Source organism: Centroberyx affinis, unplaced genomic scaffold (genome assembly GCF_046629955.1).
Source record: "Centroberyx affinis isolate AG114_WGS23_722 - 3 ecotype Tasmania unplaced genomic scaffold, CSIRO-AGI_Caff_v1 ptg004189l_1, whole genome shotgun sequence".
NCBI classification, from domain to species: domain Eukaryota; kingdom Metazoa; phylum Chordata; class Actinopteri; order Beryciformes; family Berycidae; genus Centroberyx; species Centroberyx affinis.
Window position 1 is genome coordinate 14,518 of NW_027281941.1, and position 20,878 is coordinate 35,395.

At 42.2% G+C, this 20,878-nt stretch overlaps 3 protein-coding genes across 3 annotated transcripts; all 3 read left to right on the top strand.

The window, feature by feature from the left end:
* The first annotated feature begins 1,335 nt into the window (after window positions 1-1,335).
* On the top strand, window positions 1,336-5,314 carry LOC139664010 (tripartite motif-containing protein 16-like). The gene is made up of 7 exons (XM_071542814.1): window positions 1,336-1,569; window positions 2,274-2,648; window positions 2,841-2,936; window positions 3,192-3,425; window positions 3,978-4,137; window positions 4,246-4,305; window positions 4,422-5,314. The coding sequence occupies exons 1-7, from the start codon at window positions 1,336-1,338 to the stop codon at window positions 4,949-4,951; spliced, it is 1,689 nt and encodes a 562-aa protein (XP_071398915.1). The 3' UTR covers window positions 4,952-5,314.
* A 4,671-nt stretch (window positions 5,315-9,985) lies between these two features.
* LOC139664008 (tripartite motif-containing protein 16-like) lies at window positions 9,986-13,976 on the top strand. The gene is made up of 7 exons (XM_071542812.1): window positions 9,986-10,219; window positions 10,929-11,303; window positions 11,496-11,591; window positions 11,847-12,080; window positions 12,636-12,795; window positions 12,904-12,963; window positions 13,080-13,976. Exons 1-7 carry the CDS (start codon window positions 9,986-9,988, stop codon window positions 13,607-13,609), a joined length of 1,689 nt encoding a protein of 562 aa, XP_071398913.1. The 3' UTR covers window positions 13,610-13,976.
* A 2,819-nt stretch (window positions 13,977-16,795) lies between these two features.
* On the top strand, window positions 16,796-20,878 carry LOC139664011 (tripartite motif-containing protein 16-like). Its single transcript, XM_071542816.1, has 7 exons — window positions 16,796-17,029; window positions 17,725-18,099; window positions 18,292-18,387; window positions 18,643-18,876; window positions 19,454-19,613; window positions 19,722-19,781; window positions 19,898-20,878. The coding sequence occupies exons 1-7, from the start codon at window positions 16,796-16,798 to the stop codon at window positions 20,425-20,427; spliced, it is 1,689 nt and encodes a 562-aa protein (XP_071398917.1). The 3' UTR covers window positions 20,428-20,878.

Genomic DNA, 20,878 nt, shown 5'->3' on the forward strand with positions numbered 1-20,878 from the left:
GATACCTGTGGTATCTAAGTGACATTAGTGGACTTATTTAACCGATAACAGAGTCATGATGCTTCAGTGCAGTGAACTGAATTAAACACACGCGCCGTGAGTCTGTACAGGATCTGTGCTTGTTACTTTAGAGTTTTCTAACAGTGTGCAGCTCTCAGGTCTCTCTGGCCCCTCACTGATGGTTTCATGTTATCAAAGATATTCAAAATGAGAAAATATGAATCTGTCTATCCTCACAAAAAACTCCACAATATCATAGCTCAGTATTAGCTAGTGGCGATGCTTTTTTATTTTAAAATGATTTGAATTTATTGATCCTTTCATTTTCAACCTAATCAGGCCATTGATGGATTTATTAGCCATTGCCACCTTTCTCATGTAGACCTACAAAACATTCAAAGCAAAGCAAAGCATTCTCCATTAGCTCATTTTCCATGTGGCATCACACTTCATTGTGATTGTTGACTAATGTGTAAACAAAGGATTTTTGGAGTATCTATTCATATTTCACACTGTGTTGCTGCACCACAAATAAATGGGCAAAACACTTCCAGAACCCAAGTGACAAGGTAAGGGAGCAAGCAAGAGACAAATGTACAGTATTACTGATACAGAGTCATTATTCTCTTCTAGTGCTGAATACAAGGAGGATTGTCCTGATGGGGAAAACTGGAGCTGGGAAAAGCAGCTTTATTTCTCTGAATTTTGACTTTATATCTCAGAATTTTGACTTTATATGTCACAATTCTGACCTTATATCTCAGAATTCTGACTTTTTTTCTTCCTCATCTGACTTTATATCTCAGAATTCTGACTTTATATGTCTGAATTTTGACTTTTTTTCTCCCACTTCTGACTGTATATTACATCTCACAATTCTGACTTTGTTTTTTTCTCTCACAAAAAAAGAAAAGAAGTCAGAATTGTGAGAGAAAAAGTCAGAATTGTGAGATATAAAGTCAGAGTTCTGAGAAATAAAGCCAGAATTGTGAGATATAAAGTCAGAATCGTGAGATATAAAGTCAGAATTGTGAGATATAAAGTCACTTGTGAAAAAAAAACCCTCACAATAGAGTGCTTTATTTATTTTACTGAGTGGCGGAATGGGCTTCCATACCACAGCTGAAGCCTGTGAGGTGGATCACAGAGTGCGCTCCTGGGCCTCATGCTTCTTTTTAGATCCTGGATATTGACTTTATAACTCTCACACAAAAGATAAAGCTGCTCTTTAAAGCCCCGCCCCTCTGAGCACAACCAGGAAGTCCCGCCCCTTCTTTATCAAGTCTTTCCAGAGAAAACGAAACTGTCGCCTGTGTGAAAGTGCTTGTCATTAAAATGGCTGAACAGCAGCAGCATGTATTTGTGCTGGACCGGGATCAGTTGTGCTGTTCAATCTGTCTGGACCAAATCAAAGAACCAGTCGGTCTCCAGTGTGGACACAGTTACTGCAGAAGCTGTATTGAGGGCTGCTGGGACCAGGAGGAAGAGAAGGGAGTGTACAGCTGCCCTCAGTGCAGGGAGAGCTTCAGTCCCAGGCCTGTTCTTCGGAGGAACAACATGCTGGCTGAGGTGGGCTGGAAAAATAGTACTGGTAGGAGAAGTAGAGCTAGAAACAGTAGTAGTAGTGCTGGTGGAAACAGTAGTAGTGTTACTTTATTTATTCCACAGAAATGTCCTTCATTTCTCCATTACGTGAACATGAATTATCCAATAAAAATAACAGCTTTAAAAAAGTCAAGTTAGTGTCATGGGTTGTTAAGGGATTTATTCATGGCTTGATTTATGGCGGCACTAGTAATGAAGAGATTTTTCATGCCTTTTGTGCATGCTTTACAGGGTTATTAACCCTTTAAACCTCAACTTTCCCTACTTTCCCCTTAAATTTCCCCTTAAGCAGCTTCAAAGTTAGGGCGGGGGGGGGGTTAACAGTTGAGTTATTAATGGAAAGTTCCTGTCTCCCTGAATTTTTCACTAAATTAGAAAGTAAGGAGTCAAACTTACAGGATGTTTAAGGTGGTTTTGATGGGGTCTCTTCTATTAATAACTCCCTTAATTCATTAAAGTGAATTTTACATGAATGAAGAGGTGAATTCATGTAAATGTAAGGTTATTTTAAGGGTTTACTGGTTCCTAGAGCACTGTGGTCCATTAGTTTTCCATCTAAAGGAGACATAAAAATGTGTTATTTCTCACTGTGCGTTTGTCACACACCTCATGTATTCCACTCGTTGCTCGTCAGTGAATGACCTCTCCTCCTTTTCTTTTCCTCCCAGGTTGTGGAGAAGCTGAAGAAGACGGGCGGCCGACAGGCTTCTCCCTCTGCTGCTCCGGCCTGTGCCGGCCCGGCGGACGTGGCCTGTGATTTCTGCACCGGGACCGGACGCGTCAAAGCCACCGTGTCTTGCTTGGCGTGCGTGGCCTCTTACTGCGAGGCTCACCTCCAGCCTCACTACAGCGTTCCTGTGTTGCAGAAGCACAAGCTGGTCTCAGCCACGGCCCCGCTGCAGGAAAAGATGTGCTCTAAGCATGACAAGCTGATGGAGGTCTACTGTCGTACGGACCGGCAGTGTGTCTGCCTTCTGTGCACCATAGATGAGCATAAGAGCCACGATACAGTGTCAGTTGCAGCAGAGAGAGCTGAGAAACAGGTAGGACCAGAATAACTTGTTGACGACATCTGTGGCCATGAAACATATTCACTGACAAAAAAATCTCTTCATGTTGTTCCTCTTTGAATGAGCTATGACTCCAATGTCCAGTGTAACTTTCATGGTGTTAGAAATACAAGCAGCCTCAGAGAAAACACTTCCTGTTGCACCAATCCTAATATTGTCTTCCAGAAACAGCTGATTGTGAGTCAGCAGAAAGTCCAGGAGGGAGTCCAGGAGAGAGAGAGGCAGCTGAAGGAGCTGAGCCAGGCTGTGGAGGATCTCAAGGTGTGGAAATGGGAGCACAGTATATGATCCCATGTGTCTGCTACAGGGCTCACAGCCCGTTAAAGGCTTGGCATTCATTAATGGAATCAGTTCAGTGTAAAATGGCACTGAGGAACATCTGAATAGGACCCAAATGTTTGAAATCAGAAGAAATCAGTGTTATGAAGGAGCAAATAATCCCAGCCATCTGTAATGCCAAATGTCAAAATGTGCACTTTGTAAAGCAGGCACCATGTGTGTGTTTTGCACTAGCAGAGTTCTGCCCAGACCGCAGTGGAGGCCTGTGAGCTGATCTTCACTGAGCTGATCCGCTCCATCCAGAGGAGGCGCGGTGAGGTGAAGCAGCTGATCAGAGCCCAGGAGAAGACTGCGGTCGGTCAGGCTGAAGAACTGCTGCTGCAGCTGGAGGAGGAGATCGCCAAGCTGAGGAGGAGAGACACTGAACTGGAACAGCTGTCGCACGCTGACGACCACGTCCGTTTCATTCAGGTAACACACACTTTGTTTTCTTTAAAGATAGTTTAATGCTGTTTCTGCATCATTTAATAAGCACAGGGTTTCCTGCGGTGCGATATAGCCAAGACACACTCTGTCTTGATTGGAAAACCCCCAAAATCCAAAACTACTTTGTGTTTCTTCTCATTGAGACCAAAGCAGTTGAAGACATTGTGCAAAACATTGACATCTGCTGGCCAAAAGTGACATTGCAGCCAATGATGAGCATATCATTTTGAGAGATTACATAAAATTCTTCTTCTTCTTCTTCTTCTTCTTCTTCTTCTTCTTCTTCTTCCTATTAACTGGTTCGCTGGCCCACCAGGACACCATGATTGTCTTTTTTCAAAACATTCTATTAATCCTAATTTATTCAAAACACAGAATTGAACTCATAGCTGATATGTAGCAAAATATAAACAGCATTATTCCAGAAAGAAAACATGGCTGCTCAATGGAATTGACTTTTGCTGTCTGTATCCTTTTCCTCTACTTGTGCCTGTGTGTGTGTGTGTGTGTGTCTCTGTCTTCCCGGACTCTCTCCAGAGGTTCCAGTCTCTCTCCAGTCCCAGTGAATCTCCAGACTTGCCTCGTGTTGTTGTTCCTCCTCTACGCTACTTCAGAGACGCGAGTGACTCTGTGTCTGACCTGAGAGAGAAACTAGAGAGCGTCCTGAAGGACACATGGCCCAGGATCTCTGCCACAGGTAGCTGACAGGAATAGAAATATCCATTCAGAGGAATCGGTGTAGTGGCTTTACACATGTCCAGTGCTATTTAGGAAGTGAGGATTCTGTTTTGTTTCTTTATTCTAGTGTCTTCTGTAGATGTTGTACTGCCACCAGAGCCACAGACCAGAGAAGACTTTTTACACTGTGAGGAAATGATATTTCACTCTGTACAATTCCACAACATATGAATGCATTCATAATTAGCTGAATGGCAGTAGGTTGATGTTAATACTCTGGTTTCTGCTTTGCTCTTCTGACAGATTGCTGTCCTCTCACACTGGGTGTGAACTCAGTCTCCACATGTCTCTCCCTGTCAGAAGACAACCGGAGGGTGATGGCTGTATCAAAGAGTATAGCTTATCCTGCTCACTCAGACAGGTTTACTGAGTATAAACAAGTGTTGTGCAGAGAGGGTTTGTCTGGGCGATGTTATTGGGAGGTGGAGTGGAAGGGTGACACTCTGTTTGCAGCAGTTTCATACAAAGACATCAGCAGAACGTCATATGACTCACGTTTTGGATTTAACGACAAGTCCTGGAGTTTAATGTGCTCTCAACATGGTTACACTTTCCGACACAATAAAGTAGGAACAGAAGTGTCAGGCCCTCGTTCCTCCAGGGTCGGAGTGTACCTGGATTACGAGGCAGGTACTCTGTCCTTTTATAGCGTCTCTGACACGATGACCCTGCTCCACAAAGTCCACACCACTTTCACTCAGCCGCTCTATGCTGGGCTTCAGCTGTACTTTTATAACTATGAAGACTTTGCAGAGCTGATGAAGTTATGGTAGTGAAGGAGCTGAATATGTAATTTGCTGACATTGGACTGATATCAGCATCTCATTTTCTTTTTTTTTTTACCAATGGTCTTACAGCTCTTTCAGAGGCTTTTCAACCCTGCCAAGAAAAAAAACAAAATCTCCTGGAAATGCCGAATCCTTACAAGCATTTTGAATTTTTGGCATGAAAATGGTGAAACTTACATACAGAATATCTGCAAAATATAGTGATATCAGCAGCTTCCATCCAAAAACAAGTGTTTACACTGTTCTTACTGTTTTGTAGAGTCCACAGTGTTATTTAGTGAGACTCCATGTATGTTTTCATTTATTTTCACATTATGTCTAGTCTATGTAGAACAGGATTTGTATCTTTTGTAAGATGTCTAATTTAGAAAATAATCGAATAAATAAATATATGAATGAATGCTTTGATGAACATCTTCATCAAAATAGAACAATAAAACAATAAAAAAAATCAAACCCAAATACAAAGAACAAACACTCCTTCACTCTCTTCAAGTGTGTGTGTGAGTGTGTGTGTGTGTGTTGAATGTGTAATTCTACATGAAACATATGGGGGGAAAGAGAGTGAAAAGAAGAGGAAGAAAGTACAACATCTACAACATGTCAGTCTTCCTCTCTCTCTCTCTCTCTCTCGGTAGAGGAATTCTCTTGTTGCTTGCCTGCTCCACAGGGAGGTCAGAGGTCACGGTCAGATACAGAGCAGCAGCCCTGTAGCGCCAGTAGGTTGGTCCGGTGCCAGGGGCTCCGGATTCATTTCAGAAGTGCGGGGGCCAAAAAGTGTGTTTGTGTGTGGCGGTATAATATAGAGATATAGGTATACAGGGCTTGACATTAAACTTTTTTGCTCACCGGCCACTGTGGCTAGTGGTTTTCCAAAGTTACATAAAGTGTATTTGGCGACCCATTTTAGCATTTTTTATTTTTTATTTTTTTTATTCGTCCAAGAGAACGACGCCATCTGCGATCGATTAACTAGTGGACAATCCCCCCTCGTGCTCTGTGCTCTCTCTCTCTCCGTATCTCGCTCGCTCTCTCTCTCTGTCGCTCTCTCTCTCTCTCTCTGTCTCTCTCGCTCTCTGTAGCTCTCTCTCTGTCTGTAGCTCTCTCTCTCTCCCTCTCTGTATCTCGCGCTCTCTCTCTCTATCTGTATCACGCTCGTTCTCTGTCTCTCTCTCTCTCTCTGTATCTCGCTCGCTCTCTCTCTCTGTCTCTCTCGCTCTCTGTAGCTCTCTCTGTCTGTCGCTCTCTCTCTCCCTCTCTGTATCTCGCTCTCTCTCTCTCTCTCTCTCTCTCTCTCTCTGTCGCTCTCTCTCTCTCTCTCTCTCTCTCTCTCTCTCTCTCTCTCTCTCTCTCTCTCTCTCTCTGGACCCGTGTGTTCGCCTCCCATTACACACGCGGGCATGAGGAATATTTTGCCACCCGCCAAAGTGTACACTGTATGCATTTAATTTTGTCCTCTTTGATTGGATTAAAATGTAAATATTCTTCCCGTTTTATGCCTGCTTTATTTTACCCAATGTCTTAGAGTGGGCGGGAATGATTGAAACGTCTTTTACCGTAAGTGTTGCAATATAGGGGCATTTGAGGGGATACAGGGGATTCACTGTGTTGCTGTGACCCTGCGTTCAGGTCAGTCAGTCAGTCAGTCAGTCAGGTATCTCTTAGTGAGATGTTGCATCACCACACTGATGATGATGACACGACCTGTGCGTGCAGTCGACATCATCAGCATGGCAGCAGTAGCTGTAGCTCCCGGCTCCAAAAAGCTGTTTTGTGAAAGCGGAGGACTTTATTGAAACGTTTCTGGTGGCAGGTACATGATACTAAGCCCAAGGACACTGTAATATTCATTAACAGACCAAGACAGTGACTGTATGGTCGAGAGATAGCATAGAGACACTCAGGGGATCTTTCCTTTGCACAAACTGGGACCTTTTTCATGATTTGGAAATTGATGAGGCCACCGAAACAATAACAGACTACATACAATTTTGTGTGGATAGTGTGGGACATTACAGTGTATCCCAACAATAAGCCTTATATAACTAAGAAGGTAAAGGACTGCATCAACCGGGGAAAAAAAAAAAAATGCTTTTAGAAATCAAGATAGAGCGGGTTTGAAAATAGTGCAAAAGGAACTTAACCAAATGCTGAAGGATGCAAGGAAGCAACACAGGGAGATCATAGAGCAGAATTTGATCTCAATGGACTCTAAAAAGCTATGGGACTCTATGAAAGTTATAACCAATATGAACACAAATAGGAAGTGCCTCATCACTAATGATGATCTGCATAAAGCCAACGAACTGAATGATTTTCATCTTAGGGTCGAAACACAGGACTTGTTGATTTTAGCTCTGCTTTCAATACGCTTCAGCCCCATCTGCTGATCCCCAAACTGAAACAGATGAGTGTCAATCCTTTTATAATGAAGTGGTATTTTTCCTTTTTGACCAATGGAATCCAGCATGTCAGGGTCAATAAAACCCTTTCAGAATCCAGATCAATCAGCACAGGTGCCCCACAGGGTTGTGTCAGCCAAGGTTATTACAGTTTTGCGTTTTTCATTAGTTTTTGTTTTTATTTCGTTTGGACTTTTTGTTTTCAATCTCAGTTTAGTTTTAATTCGTTTTTAAAGCGGGTTTGCTAGTTTAGTTTAGTTTTTATTAGTTTCAGTGTTTTAGTCTTTTTTTGTAATATGGGGTATTTGTCAGGGGTAAAATTCAGAAATTCAAAATAGGCTTATGTATGAAATTGACAAAGACGAAAACTAAAGACATTTTCTCTATAATTTGACTTTATTTTAGTTTTGTAAACACACAATACAGTTTCAGTTATCGTTTTTTTGTAAAGCCTCGTTTTTATTTTATTTTCAGTTAACGAAAATGTTTTTTCACACCTAGTTTTCGTTATTTCGTTAGTTTTCGTTAACGATAATAACCTTGCTGTCAGCTCACCAGTTCTTTTTACATTATACACATATGAGAGTACGAACAGCCACCCTAGGAACCACATTTTAGATTTTCAGATGACACTGCTATCCTCAGCCTACTGCACAAGGACACAAGTCCTTCAGCCTATTTCACTGAAATAGAGAGTTCTGTGCAGCGGTGTGATGCCAACCATCTCATTTTAAATGTGAGAAAAACTGAGGAGATGGTTCTGGACCCTAGGTCAGTGGGGGATCATAGTCCAGTGGTCATACATGATGAACCAATCAATCAGGTCTGCTCCTACAAGTACCTTGGACACTTGGACAACAGCTTTAGCTGGAAGGCCCATGTTGAAAGTTTGTGTTCTCGTTTACAGCAGAGATTATACTTCTTACGCAGACTCAGGGTGCATGGGGTGGATCAGAGGATGATGTTTTGATTCTACCAGGCTGTATTAGAGAGCATAGTCAGGTATGGGATGTCAGGATATGTGTAATATGTGCAATATGTGTAATTTGTGGTTGTGATTTGCTACACTATGTGTTGCTTTGTTATACGTTGTTGTTTTTTACTATTACTACTATGGAGGCAGTTATATGCGTGCAGCATTTGAGTCCAAGACAAATTTCCCCACGGGGACAATAAAGTGTATTGTATTGTATTGTATTGTATTGTATTGTATTGTATTGTATTGTATTGTATTGTATTGTATTGTATTGTAATTTCAAAATAATAGCAATAAAAATGGCTTAAGGATCTTATCTGCAGATTTATCTAAGGTTATTCTCTGAGAGGGGAGGTAAGTGGGTTTTGTGCAACTCACTTGAGTTTAAGGTGAACCTTAAAGAGAACTTAAGGTATAAAACTTAACTAAGAGTTTTTGTGCTTCACGTGGTAAATAACTGGCGTTTGGAAGGTGTTGCTAAATGAAGTTCTCGTTAACAGTGAGTTGGATAAAGATCTTTGGGACGGTTAATCCCTTTGGGGCTAACCGAGCCCCACTCTCTGCTGTTCATTTACATGCATCCACGTCTTTTGTTGCCCTGTAAACTTTGAGGTTAGGTAACGTTGATACCTGTGGTATCTAAGTGACATTAGTGGACTTATTTAACCGATAACAGAGTCATGATGCTTCAGTGCAGTGAACTGAATTAAACACACGCGCCGTGAGTCTGTACAGGATCTGTGCTTGTTACTTTAGAGTTTTCTAACAGTGTGCAGCTCTCAGGTCTCTCTGGCCCCTCACTGATGGTTTCATGTTATCAAAGATATGGATTTATTAGCCATTGCCACCTTTCTCATGTAGACCTACAAAACATTCAAAGCAAAGCAAAGCATTCTCCATTAGCTCATTTTCCATGTGGCATCACACTTCATTGTGATTGTTGACTAATGTGGATACAAAGGATTTTTGGAGTATCTATTCATATTTCACACTGTGTTGCTGCACCACAAATAAATGGGCAAAACACTTCCAGAACCCAAGTGACAAGGTAAGGGAGCAAGCAAGAGACAAATGTACAGTATTACTGATACAGAGTCATTATTCTCTTCTAGTGCTGAATACAAGGAGGATTGTCCTGATGGGGAAAACTGGAGCTGGGAAAAGCAGCTTTATTTCTCACAATTCTGACTTTATTTCTCATAATTTTGACTTTTTTTCTCCCACCTCAGAGTTTATATTACATCTCACAATTTTGACTTTGTTTTTTTCTCTCGCAAAAAAAGAAAAAAGCCAGAATTGTGAGCTATAAAGTCAGAATTGTGAGATATAAAGTCACAGTTGTGAGAAAAAAAACTCACAATAGAGTGTTTTTTTTATTTTATTGAGTGGCGGAATGGGCTTCCATACCAGTGTGAGGAGCAGCTGAAGCCTGTGATAGTGAGGTGGATCACAGAGTGCGCTCCTGGGCCTCATGCTTCTTTTTAGATCCTGGATATTGACTTTATAACTCTCACACAAAAGATAAAGCTGCTCTTTAGAGCCCCGCCCCTCTGAGCACAACCAGGAAGTCCCGCCCCTTCTTTATCAAGTCTTTCCAGAGAAAACGAAACTGTCGCCTGTGTGAAAGTGCTTGTCAGTAAAATGGCTGAACAGCAGCAGCATGTATTTGTGCTGGACCGGGATCAGTTGTGCTGTTCAATCTGTCTGGACCAAATCAAAGAACCAGTCGGTCTCCACTGTGGACACAGTTACTGCAGAAGCTGTATTGAGGGCTGCTGGGACCAGGAGGAAGAGAAGGGAGTGTACAGCTGCCCTCAGTGCAGGGAGAGCTTCAGTCCCAGGCCTGTTCTTCGGAGGAACAACATGCTGGCTGAGGTGGGCTGGAAAAATAGTACTGGTAGGAGAAGTAGAGCTAGAAACAGTAGTAGTAGTGCTGGTGGAAACAGTAGTAGTGTTACTTTATTTATTCCACAGAAATGTCCTTCATTTCTCCATTACGTGAACATGAATTATCCAATAAAAATAACAGCTTTAAAAAAGTCAAGTTAGTGTCATGGGTTGTTAAGGGATTTATTCATGGCTTGATTTATGGCGGCACTAGTAATGAAGAGATTTTTCATGCCTTTTGTGCATGCTTTACAGGGTTATTAACCCTTTAAACCTCAACTTTCCCCACTTTCCCCTTAAATTTCCCCTTAAGCAGCTTCAAAGTTAGGGCGGGGGGGGGGGGGGTTAACAGTTGAGTTATTACTGGAAAGTTCCTGTCTCCCTGAATTTTTCACTAAATTATAAAGTAAGGAGTCAAACTTACGGGATGTTTAAGGTGGTTTTGATGGGGTCTCTTCTATTAATAACTCCCTTCATTAATTTTAAGGGAATTTTACATGAATGAAGAGGTGAATTCATGTAAATGTAAGGTTATTTTAAGGGTTTACTGGTTCCTAGAGCACTGTGGTCCATTAGTTTTCCATCTAAAGGAGACATAAAAATGTGTTATTTCTCACTGTGCGTTTGTCACACACCTCATGTATTCCACTCGTTGCTCGTCAGTGAATGACCTCTCCTCCTTTTCTTTTCCTCCCAGGTTGTGGAGAAGCTGAAGAAGACGGGCGGCCGACAGGCTTCTCCCTCTGCTGCTCCGGCCTGTGCCGGCCCGGCGGACGTGGCCTGTGATTTCTGCACCGGGACCGGACGCGTCAAAGCCACCGTGTCTTGCTTGGCGTGCGTGGCCTCTTACTGCGAGGCTCACCTCCAGCCTCACTACAGCGTTCCTGTGTTGCAGAAGCACAAGCTGGTCTCAGCCACGGCCCCGCTGCAGGAAAAGATGTGCTCTAAGCATGACAAGCTGATGGAGGTCTACTGTCGTACGGACCGGCAGTGTGTCTGCCTTCTGTGCACCATAGATGAGCATAAGAGCCACGATACAGTGTCAGTTGCAGCAGAGAGAGCTGAGAAACAGGTAGGACCAGAATAACTTGTTGACGACATCTGTGGCCATGAAACATATTCACTGACAAAAAAATCTCTTCATGTTGTTCCTCTTTGAATGAGCTATGACTCCAATGTCCAGTGTAACTTTCATGGTGTTAGAAATACAAGCAGCCTCAGAGAAAACACTTCCTGTTGCACCAATCCTAATATTGTCTTCCAGAAACAGCTGATTGTGAGTCAGCAGAAAGTCCAGGAGGGAGTCCAGGAGAGAGAGAGGCAGCTGAAGGAGCTGAGCCAGGCTGTGGAGGATCTCAAGGTGTGGAAATGGGAGCACAGTATATGATCCCATGTGTCTGCTACAGGGCTCACAGCCCGTTAAAGGCCTGGCATTCATTAATGGAATCAGTTCAGTGTAAAATGGCACTGAGGAACATCTGAATAGGACCCAAATGTTTGAAATCAGAAGAAATCAGTGTTATGAAGGAGCAAATAATCCCAGCCATCTGTAATGCCAAATGTCAAAATGTGCACTTTGTAAAGCAGGCACCATGTGTGTGTTTTGCACTAGCAGAGTTCTGCCCAGACCGCAGTGGAGGCCTGTGAGCTGATCTTCACTGAGCTGATCCGCTCCATCCAGAGGAGGCGCGGTGAGGTGAAGCAGCTGATCAGAGCCCAGGAGAAGACTGCGGTCGGTCAGGCTGAAGAACTGCTGCTGCAGCTGGAGGAGGAGATCGCCAAGCTGAGGAGGAGAGACACTGAACTGGAACAGCTGTCGCACGCTGACGACCACGTCCGTTTCATTCAGGTAACACACACTTTGTTTTCTTTAAAGATAGTTTAATGCTGTTTCTGCATCATTCAATAAGCACAGGGTTTCCTGCGGTGCGATATAGCCAAGACACACTCTGTCTTGATTGGAAAAGCCCCAAAATCCAAAACTACTTTGTGTTTATTCTCATTGAGACCAAAGCAATGTTGAAGACATTGTGCAAAACATTGACATCTGCTGGCCAAAAGTGACATTGCAGCCAATGATGAGCATATCATTTTGAGAGATCACATAAAATTCTTCTTCTTCTTCTTCTTCTTCTTCTTCTTCTTCTTCTTCCTATTAACTGGTTCACTGGCCCACCAGGACACCACCATGTCTTTTTTCAAAACATTCTATTAATCCTAATTTATTCAAAACACAGAATTGAACTCATAGCTGATATGTAGCAAAAATATAAACAGCATTATTCCAGAAAGAAAACATGGCTGCTCAATGGAATTGACTTTTGCTGTCTGTATCCTTTTCCTCTACTTGTGCCTGTGTGTGTGTGTGTGTGTGTGTGTCTCTGTCTTCCCGGACTCTCTCCAGAGGTTCCAGTCTCTCTCCAGTCCCAGTGAATCTCCAGACTTGCCTCGTGTTGTTGTTCCTCCTCTACGCTACTTCAGAGACGCGAGTGACTCTGTGTCTGACCTGAGAGAGAAACTAGAGAGCGTCCTGAAGGACACATGGCCCAGGATCTCTGCCACAGGTAGCTGACAGGAATAGAAATATCCATTCAGAGGAATCGGTGTAATGGCTTTACACATGTCCAGTGCTATTTAGGAAGTGAGGATTCTGTTTTGTTTCTTTATTCTAGTGTCTTCTGTAGATGTTGTACTGCCACCAGAGCCACAGACCAGAGAAGACTTTTTACACTGTGAGGAAATGATATTTCACTCTGTACAATTCCACAACATATGAATGCATTCATAATTAGCTGAATGGCAGTAGGTTGATGTTAATACTCTGGTTTCTGCTTTGCTCTTCTGACAGATTGCTGTCCTCTCACACTGGATGTGAACTCAGTCTCCACATGGCTCTCCCTGTCAGAAGACAACCGGAGGGTGATGGCTGTATCAAAGAGTATAGCTTATCCTGCTCACTCAGACAGGTTTACTGAGTATAAACAAGTGTTGTGCAGAGAGGGTTTGTCTGGGCGATGTTATTGGGAGGTGGAGTGGAAGGGTTACACTCTGTATGCAGCAGTTTCATACAAAGACATCAGCAGAACGTCATATGACTCACGTTTTGGATCTAACAACAAGTCCTGGAGTTTAGTTTGCTCTCAACATGGTGACTTTTTCCTACACAATAAAGTAGTAACAGAAGTGTCAGGCCCTCGTTCCTCCAGGGTCGGAGTGTACCTGGATTACGAGGCAGGTACTCTGTCCTTTTATAGCGTCTCTGACACGATGACCCTGCTCCACAAAGTCCACACCACTTTCACTCAGCCGCTCTATGCTGGGCTTCGGCTGATCAATAATAACTATGAAGACTTTGCAGAGCTGATGAAGTTATGGTAGTGAAGGAGCTGAATATGTAATTTGCTGACATTGGACTGATATCAGCATCTCATTTTCTTTTTTTTTTTACCAATGGTCTTACAGCTCTTTCAGAGGTTTTTCAACCCTGCCAAGAAAAAAAACAAAATCTCCTGGAAATGCCGAATCCTTACAAGCATTTTGAATTTTTGGCATGAAAATGGTGAAACTTACATACAGAATATCTGCAAAATATAGTGATATCAGCAGCTTCCATCCAAAAACAAGTGTTTACACTGTTCTTACTGTTTTGTAGAGTCCACAGTGTTATTTAGTGAGACTCCATGTATGTTTTCATTTATTTTCACATTATGTCTAGTCTATGTAGAACAGGATTTGTATCTTTTGTAAGATGTCTAATTTAGAAAATAATCAAATAAATAAATATATGAATGAATGCTTTGATGAACATCTTCATCAAAATAGAACAATAAAACAATAAAAAAAAATCAAACCCAAATACGAAGAACAAACACTCCTTCACTCTCTTCAAGTGTGTGTGTGTGTGTTGAATGTGTAATTCTATCTCAATCTCAATCTCAGTTTAGTTTTAATTCGTTTTTAAAGCGGGTTTGCTAGTTTAGTTTAGTTTTTATTAGTTTCAGTGTTAGTTTTAGTCTTTTTTTGTAATATGGGGTATTTGTCAGGGGCGAAATTCAAAAATTCAAAATACTAGGCTTATGTATGAAATAAATTGACAAAGACGAAAACTAAAGACATTTTCTCTATAATTTGACTTTATTTTAGTTTTGTAAACACACAATACAGTTTCAGTTATCGTTTTTTTGTAAAGCCACTTTTTTATTTTAATTTCAGTTAACGAAAATGTTTTTTCACACCTAGTTTTCGTTATTTCGTTAGTTTTCGTTAACGATAATAACCTTGCTGTCAGCTCACCAGTTCTTTTTACATTATACACATATGAGAGTACGAACAGCCACCCTAGGAACCACATTTTAGATTTTCAGATGACACTGCTATCCTCAGCCTACTGCACAAGGACACAAGTCCTTCAGCCTATTTCACTGAAATAGAGAGTTCTGTGCAGCGGTGTGATGCCAACCATCTCATTTTAAATGTGAGAAAAACTGAGGAGATGGTTCTGGACCCTAGGTCAGTGGGGGATCATAGTCCAGTGGTCATACATGATGAACCAATCAATCAGGTCTGCTCCTACAAGTACCTTGGACACTTGGACAACAGCTTTAGCTGGAAGGCCCATGTTGAAAGTTTGTGTTCTCGTTTACAGCAGAGATTATACTTCTTACGCAGACTCAGGGTGCATGGGGTGGATCAGAGGATGATGTTTTGATTCTACCAGGCTGTATTAGAGAGCATAGTCAGGTATGGGATGTCAGCATATGTGCAATATGTGTAATATGTGCAATATGTGTAATATGTGCAATATGTGTAATTTGTGGTTGTGATTTGCTACACTATGTGTTGCTTTGTTATACGTTGTTGTTTTTTACTATTACTACTATGGAGGCAGTTATATGCGTGCAGCATTTGAGTCCAAGACAAATTTCCCCACGGGGACAATAAAGTGTATTGTATTGTATTGTATTGTATTGTATTGTATTGTATTGTATTGTAATTTCAAAATAATAGCAATAAAAATGGCTTAAGGATCTTATCTGCAGATTTATCTAAGGTTATTCTCTGAGAGGGGAGGTAAGTGGGTTTTGTGCTACTCACTTGAGTTTAAGGTGAACCTTAAAGAGAACTTAAGGTATAAAACTTAACTAAGAGTTTTTGTGCTTCACGTGGTAAATAACTGGCGTTTGGAAGGTGTTGCTAAATGAAGTTCTCGTTAACAGTGAGTTGGATAAAGATCTTTGGGACGGTTAATCCCTTTGGGGCTAACCGAGCCCCACTCTCTGCTGTTCATTTACATGCATCCACGTCTTTTGTTGCCCTGTAAACTTTGAGGTTAGGTAACGTTGATACCTGTGGTATCTAAGTGACATTAGTGGACTTATTTAACCGATAACAGAGTCATGATGCTTCAGTGCAGTGAACTGAATTAAACACACGCGCCGTGAGTCTGTACAGGATCTGTGCTTGATACTTTAGAGTTTTCTAACAGTGTGCAGCTCTACATCTACATACAAAGACATGATAACACGATAAAAATGACTGCTACTCCACAATATCATAGCTCAGCATTAGCTAGTGGCGATGCTTTTTTATTTTAAAATGATTTGAGTTTATTGATCCTTTCATTTTCAACCTAATCAGGCCATTGATGGATTTATTAGCCATCGCCACCTTTCTCATGTAGACCTACAAAACATTCAAAGCAAAGCAAAGCATTCTCCATTAGCTCATTTTCCATGTGGCATCACACTTCATTGTGATTGTTGACTAATGTGTAAACAAAGGATTTTTGGAGTATCTATTCATATTTCACACTGTGTTGCTGCACCACAAATAAATGGGCAAAACACTTCCAGAACCCAAGTGACAAGGTAAGGGAGCAAGCAAGAGACAAATGTACAGTATTACTGATACAGAGTCATTATTCTCTTCTAGTGCTGAATACAAGGAGGATTGTCCTGATGGGGAAAACTGGAGCTGGGAAAAGCAGCTTTATTTCTCCAAATTTGGACTTTATATCTCAGAATTGTGACCTTATATCTCACAATTCTGACTTGATTTCTCAGAATTCTGACTTTTTTTCTCCCACTTCTGACTTTATATCTGACAATTCTGACTTTATATCTCATAATTTTGACTTTTTTTCTCCCACCTCAGAGTTTATATTACATCTCACAATTCTGACTTTGTTTTTTTCTCTCGCAAAAAAAGAAAAAAGCCAGAATTGTGAGCTATAAAGTCAGAATTGTGAGATATAAAGTCACAGTTGCGAGAAAAAAACTCACAATAGAGTGTTTTTTTTATTTTATTGAGTGGCGGAATGGGCTTCCATACCAGTGTGAGGAGCAGCTGAAGCCTGTGATAGTGAGGTGGATCACAGAGTGCGCTCCTGGGCCTCATGCTTCTTTTTAGATCCTGGATATTGACTTTATAACTCTCACACAAAAGATAAAGCTGCTCTTTAAAGCCCCGCCCCTCTGAGCACAACCAGGAAGTCCCGCCCCTTCTTTATCAAGTCTTTCCAGAGAAAACGAAACTGTCGCCTGTGTGAAAGTGCTTGTCAGTAAAATGGCTGAACAGCAGCAGCATGTATTTGTGCTGGACCGGGATCAGTTGTGCTGTTCAATCTGTCTGGACCAAATCAAAGAACCAGTCACTCTCCAGTGTGGACACAGTTACTGCAGAAGCTGTATTGAGGGCTGCTGGGACCAGGAGGAAGAGAAGGGAGTGTACAGCTGCCCTCAGTGCAGGGAGAGCTTCAGTCCCAGGCCTGTTCTTCGGAGGAACAACATGCTGGCTGAGGTGGGCTGGAAAAATAGTACTGGTAGGAGAAGTAGAGCTAGAAACAGTAGTAGTAGTGCTGGTGGAAACAGTAGTAGTGTTACTTTATTTATTCCACAGAAATGTCCTTCATTTCTCCATTACGTGAACATGAATTATCCAATAAAAATAACAGCTTTAAAAAAGTCAAGTTAGTGTCATGGGTTGTTAAGGGATTTATTCATGGCTTGATTTATGGCGGGACTAGTAATGAAGAGATTTTTCATGCCTTTTGTGCATGCTTTACAGGGTTATTAACCCTTTAAACCTCAACTTTCCCCACTTTCCCCTTACATTTCCCCTTAAGTAGCTTCAAAGATAGGGTTGGGGGGGTTAACAGTTGAGTTATTAATGGAAAGTTCCTGTCTCCCTGAATTTTTCACTAAATTAGAAGTCAAACTTACAGGATGTTTAAGGTGGTTTTGATGGGGTCTCTTCTATTAATAACTCCCTTCATTAATTTTAAGGTAATTTTACATGAATGAAGAGGTGAATTCATGTAAATGTAAGGTTATTTTAAGGGTTTACTGGTTCCTAGAGCACTGTGGTCCATTAGTTTTCCATCTAAAGGAGACATAAAAATGTGTTATTTCTCACTGTGCGTTTGTCACACACCTCATGTATTCCACTCGTTGCTCGTCAGTGAATGACCTCTCCTCCTTTTCTTTTCCTCCCAGGTTGTGGAGAAGCTGAAGAAGACGGGCGGCCGACAGGCTTCTCCCTCTGCTGCTCCGGCCTGTGCCGGCCCGGCGGACGTGGCCTGTGATTTCTGCACCGGGACCGGACGCGTCAAAGCCACCGTGTCTTGCTTGGCGTGCGTGGCCTCTTACTGCGAGGCTCACCTCCAGCCTCACTACAGCGTTCCTGTGTTGCAGAAGCACAAGCTGGTCTCAGCCACGGCCCCGCTGCAGGAAAAGATGTGCTCTAAGCATGACAAGCTGATGGAGGTCTACTGTCGTACGGACCGGCAGTGTGTCTGCCTTCTGTGCACCATAGATGAGCATAAGAGCCACGATACAGTGTCAGTTGCAGCAGAGAGAGCTGAGAAACAGGTAGGACCAGAATAACTTGTTGACGACATCTGTGGCCATAAAACATATTCACTGACAAAAAAATCTCTTCATGTTGTTCCTCTTTGAATGAGCTATGACTCCAATGTCCAGTGTAACTTTCATGGTGTTAGAAATACAAGCAGCCACAGAGAAAACACTTCCTGTTGCACCAATCCTAATATTGTCTTCCAGAAACAGCTGATTGTGAGTCAGCAGAAAGTCCAGGAGGGAGTCCAGGAGAGAGAGAGGCAGCTGAAGGAGCTGAGCCAGGCTGTGGAGGATCTCAAGGTGTGGAAATGGGAGCACAGTATATGATCCCATGTGTCTGCTACAGGGCTCACAGCCCGTTAAAGGCTTGGCATTCATTAATGGAATCAGTTCAGTGTAAAATGGCACTGAGGAACATCTGAATAGGACCCAAATGTTTGAAATCAGAAGAAATCAGTGTTATGAAGGAGCAAATAATCCCAGCCATCTGTAATGCCAAATGTCAAAATGTGCACTTTGTAAAGCAGGCACCATGTGTGTGTTTTGCACTAGCAGAGTTCTGCCCAGACCGCAGTGGAGGCCTGTGAGCTGATCTTCACTGAGCTGATCCGCTCCATCCAGAGGAGGCGCGGTGAGGTGAAGCAGCTGATCAGAGCCCAGGAGAAGACTGCGGTCGGTCAGGCTGAAGAACTGCTGCTGCAGCTGGAGGAGGAGATCGCCAAGCTGAGGAGGAGAGACACTGAACTGGAACAGCTGTCGCACGCTGACGACCACGTCCGTTTCATTCAGGTAACACACACTTTGTTTTCTTTAAAGATAGTTTAATGCTGTTTCTGCATCATTCAATAAGCACAGGGTTTCCTGCGGTGCGATATAGCCAAGACACACTCTGTCTTGATTGGAAAAGCCCCAAAATCCAAAACTACTTTGTGTTTCTTCTCATTGAGACCAAAGCAGTTGAAGACATTGTGCAAAACATTGACATCTGCTGGCCAAAAGTGACATTGCAGCCAATGATGAGCATATCATTTTGAGAGATTACATAAAATTCTTCTTCTTCTTCTTCTTCTTCTTCTTCTTCTTCTTCTTCTTCTTCTTCTTCTTCTTCTTCTTCCTATTAACTAGTTCGCTGGCCCACCAGGACACCATGATTGTCTTTTTTCAAAACATTCTATTAATCCTAATTTATTCAAAACACAGAACTGAACTCATAGCTGATATGTAGCAAAATATAAACAGCATTATTCCAGAAAGAAAACATGGCTGCTCAATGGAATTGACTTTTGCTGTCTGTATCCTTTTCCTCTACTTGTGCCTGTGTGTGTGTGTGTGTGTGTGTGTCTCTGTCTTCCCGGACTCTCTCCAGAGGTTCCAGTCTCTCTCCAGTCCCAGTGAATCTCCAGACTTGCCTCGTGTTGTTGTTCCTCCTCTACGCTACTTCAGAGACGCGAGTGACTCTGTGTCTGACCTGAGAGAGAAACTAGAGAGCGTCCTGAAGGACACATGGCCCAGGATCTCTGCCACAGGTAGCTGACAGGAATAGAAATATCCATTCAGAGGAATCGGTGTAGTGGCTTTACACATGTCCAGTGCTATTTAGGAAGTGAGGATTCTGTTTTGTTTCTTTATTCTAGTGTCTTCTGTAGATGTTGTACTGCCACCAGAGCCACAGACCAGAGAAGACTTTTTACACTGTGAGGAAATGATATTTCACTCTGTGCAATTCCACAACATATGAATGCATTCATAATTAGCTGAATGGCAGTAGGTTGATGTTAATACTCTGGTTTCTGCTTTGCTCTTCTGACAGATTGCTGTCCTCTCACACTGGATGTGAACTCAGTCTCCACATGTCTCTCCCTGTCAGAAGACAACCGGAGGGTGATGGCTGTATCAAAGAGTATAGCTTATCCTGCTCACTCAGACAGGTTTACTAAGTTTGGCCAAGTGTTGTGCAGAGAGGGTTTGTCTGGGCGATGTTATTGGGAGGTGGAGTGGAAGGGTCACACTCTGTTTGCAGCAGTTTCATACAAAGACATCAGCAGAACGTCAGGTGACTCAGGTTTTGGATTTAACAACAAGTCCTGGAGTTTAGTTTGCTCTCAACATGGTTACACTTTCCGACACAATAAAGTAGGAACAGGAGTGTCAGGCCCTCGTTCCTCCAGGGTCGGAGTGTACCTGGATTACGAGGCAGGTACTCTGTCCTTTTATAGCGTCTCTGACACGATGACCCTGCTCCACAAAGTCCACACCACTTTCACTCAGCCGCTCTATGCTGGGCTTCTGCTGCGTATTTATAACTATGAAGAATTTGCAGAGCTGATGAAGTTATGGTAGTGAAGGAGCTGAATATGTAATTTGCTGACATTGGACTGATATCAGCATCTCATTTTCTTTTTTTTTTTTACCAATGGTCTTACAGCTCTTTCAGAGGCTTTTCAACCCTGCCAAGAAAAAAAACAAAATCTCCTGGAAATGCTGAATCCTTACAAGCATTTTGAATTTTTGGCATGAAAATGGTGAAACTTAAATACAGAATATCCGCAAAATATAGTGATATCAGAAGCTTCCATCCAAAAACATTGGTATCAGCCTTCAAAAAGCCTATCGCTCGAACCCTAAATGCACATAAATGATTAAAAATTGTTGACAAGTGTTTACACTGTTCTTACTGTTTTGTAGAGTCCACAGTGTTATTTAGTGAGACTCCATGTATGTTTTCATTTATTTTCACATTATGTCTAGTCTATGTAAAACAGGATTTGTATATTTTGTAAGATGTCTAATT

Bases quoted from the DNA above. Each gene is read 5' to 3' on its own strand.
- LOC139664011 (XM_071542816.1), top strand. From the start codon at position 16,796: ATGGCTGAACAGCAGCAGCATGTATTTGTGCTGGACCGGGATCAGTTG. The intron at 17,030-17,724 runs GTGGGCTGGAAA...TTTTCCTCCCAG, and splicing joins GGAACAACATGCTGGCTGAG to GTTGTGGAGAAGCTGAAGAA. The intron at 19,782-19,897 runs GTGAGGAAATGA...CTCTTCTGACAG, and splicing joins CAGAGAAGACTTTTTACACT to ATTGCTGTCCTCTCACACTG.
- LOC139664010 (XM_071542814.1), top strand. From the start codon at position 1,336: ATGGCTGAACAGCAGCAGCATGTATTTGTGCTGGACCGGGATCAGTTG. The intron at 2,937-3,191 runs GTGTGGAAATGG...TTGCACTAGCAG, and splicing joins AGGCTGTGGAGGATCTCAAG to AGTTCTGCCCAGACCGCAGT. The intron at 4,306-4,421 runs GTGAGGAAATGA...CTCTTCTGACAG, and splicing joins CAGAGAAGACTTTTTACACT to ATTGCTGTCCTCTCACACTG.
- LOC139664008 (XM_071542812.1), top strand. From the start codon at position 9,986: ATGGCTGAACAGCAGCAGCATGTATTTGTGCTGGACCGGGATCAGTTG. The intron at 11,592-11,846 runs GTGTGGAAATGG...TTGCACTAGCAG, and splicing joins AGGCTGTGGAGGATCTCAAG to AGTTCTGCCCAGACCGCAGT. The intron at 12,964-13,079 runs GTGAGGAAATGA...CTCTTCTGACAG, and splicing joins CAGAGAAGACTTTTTACACT to ATTGCTGTCCTCTCACACTG.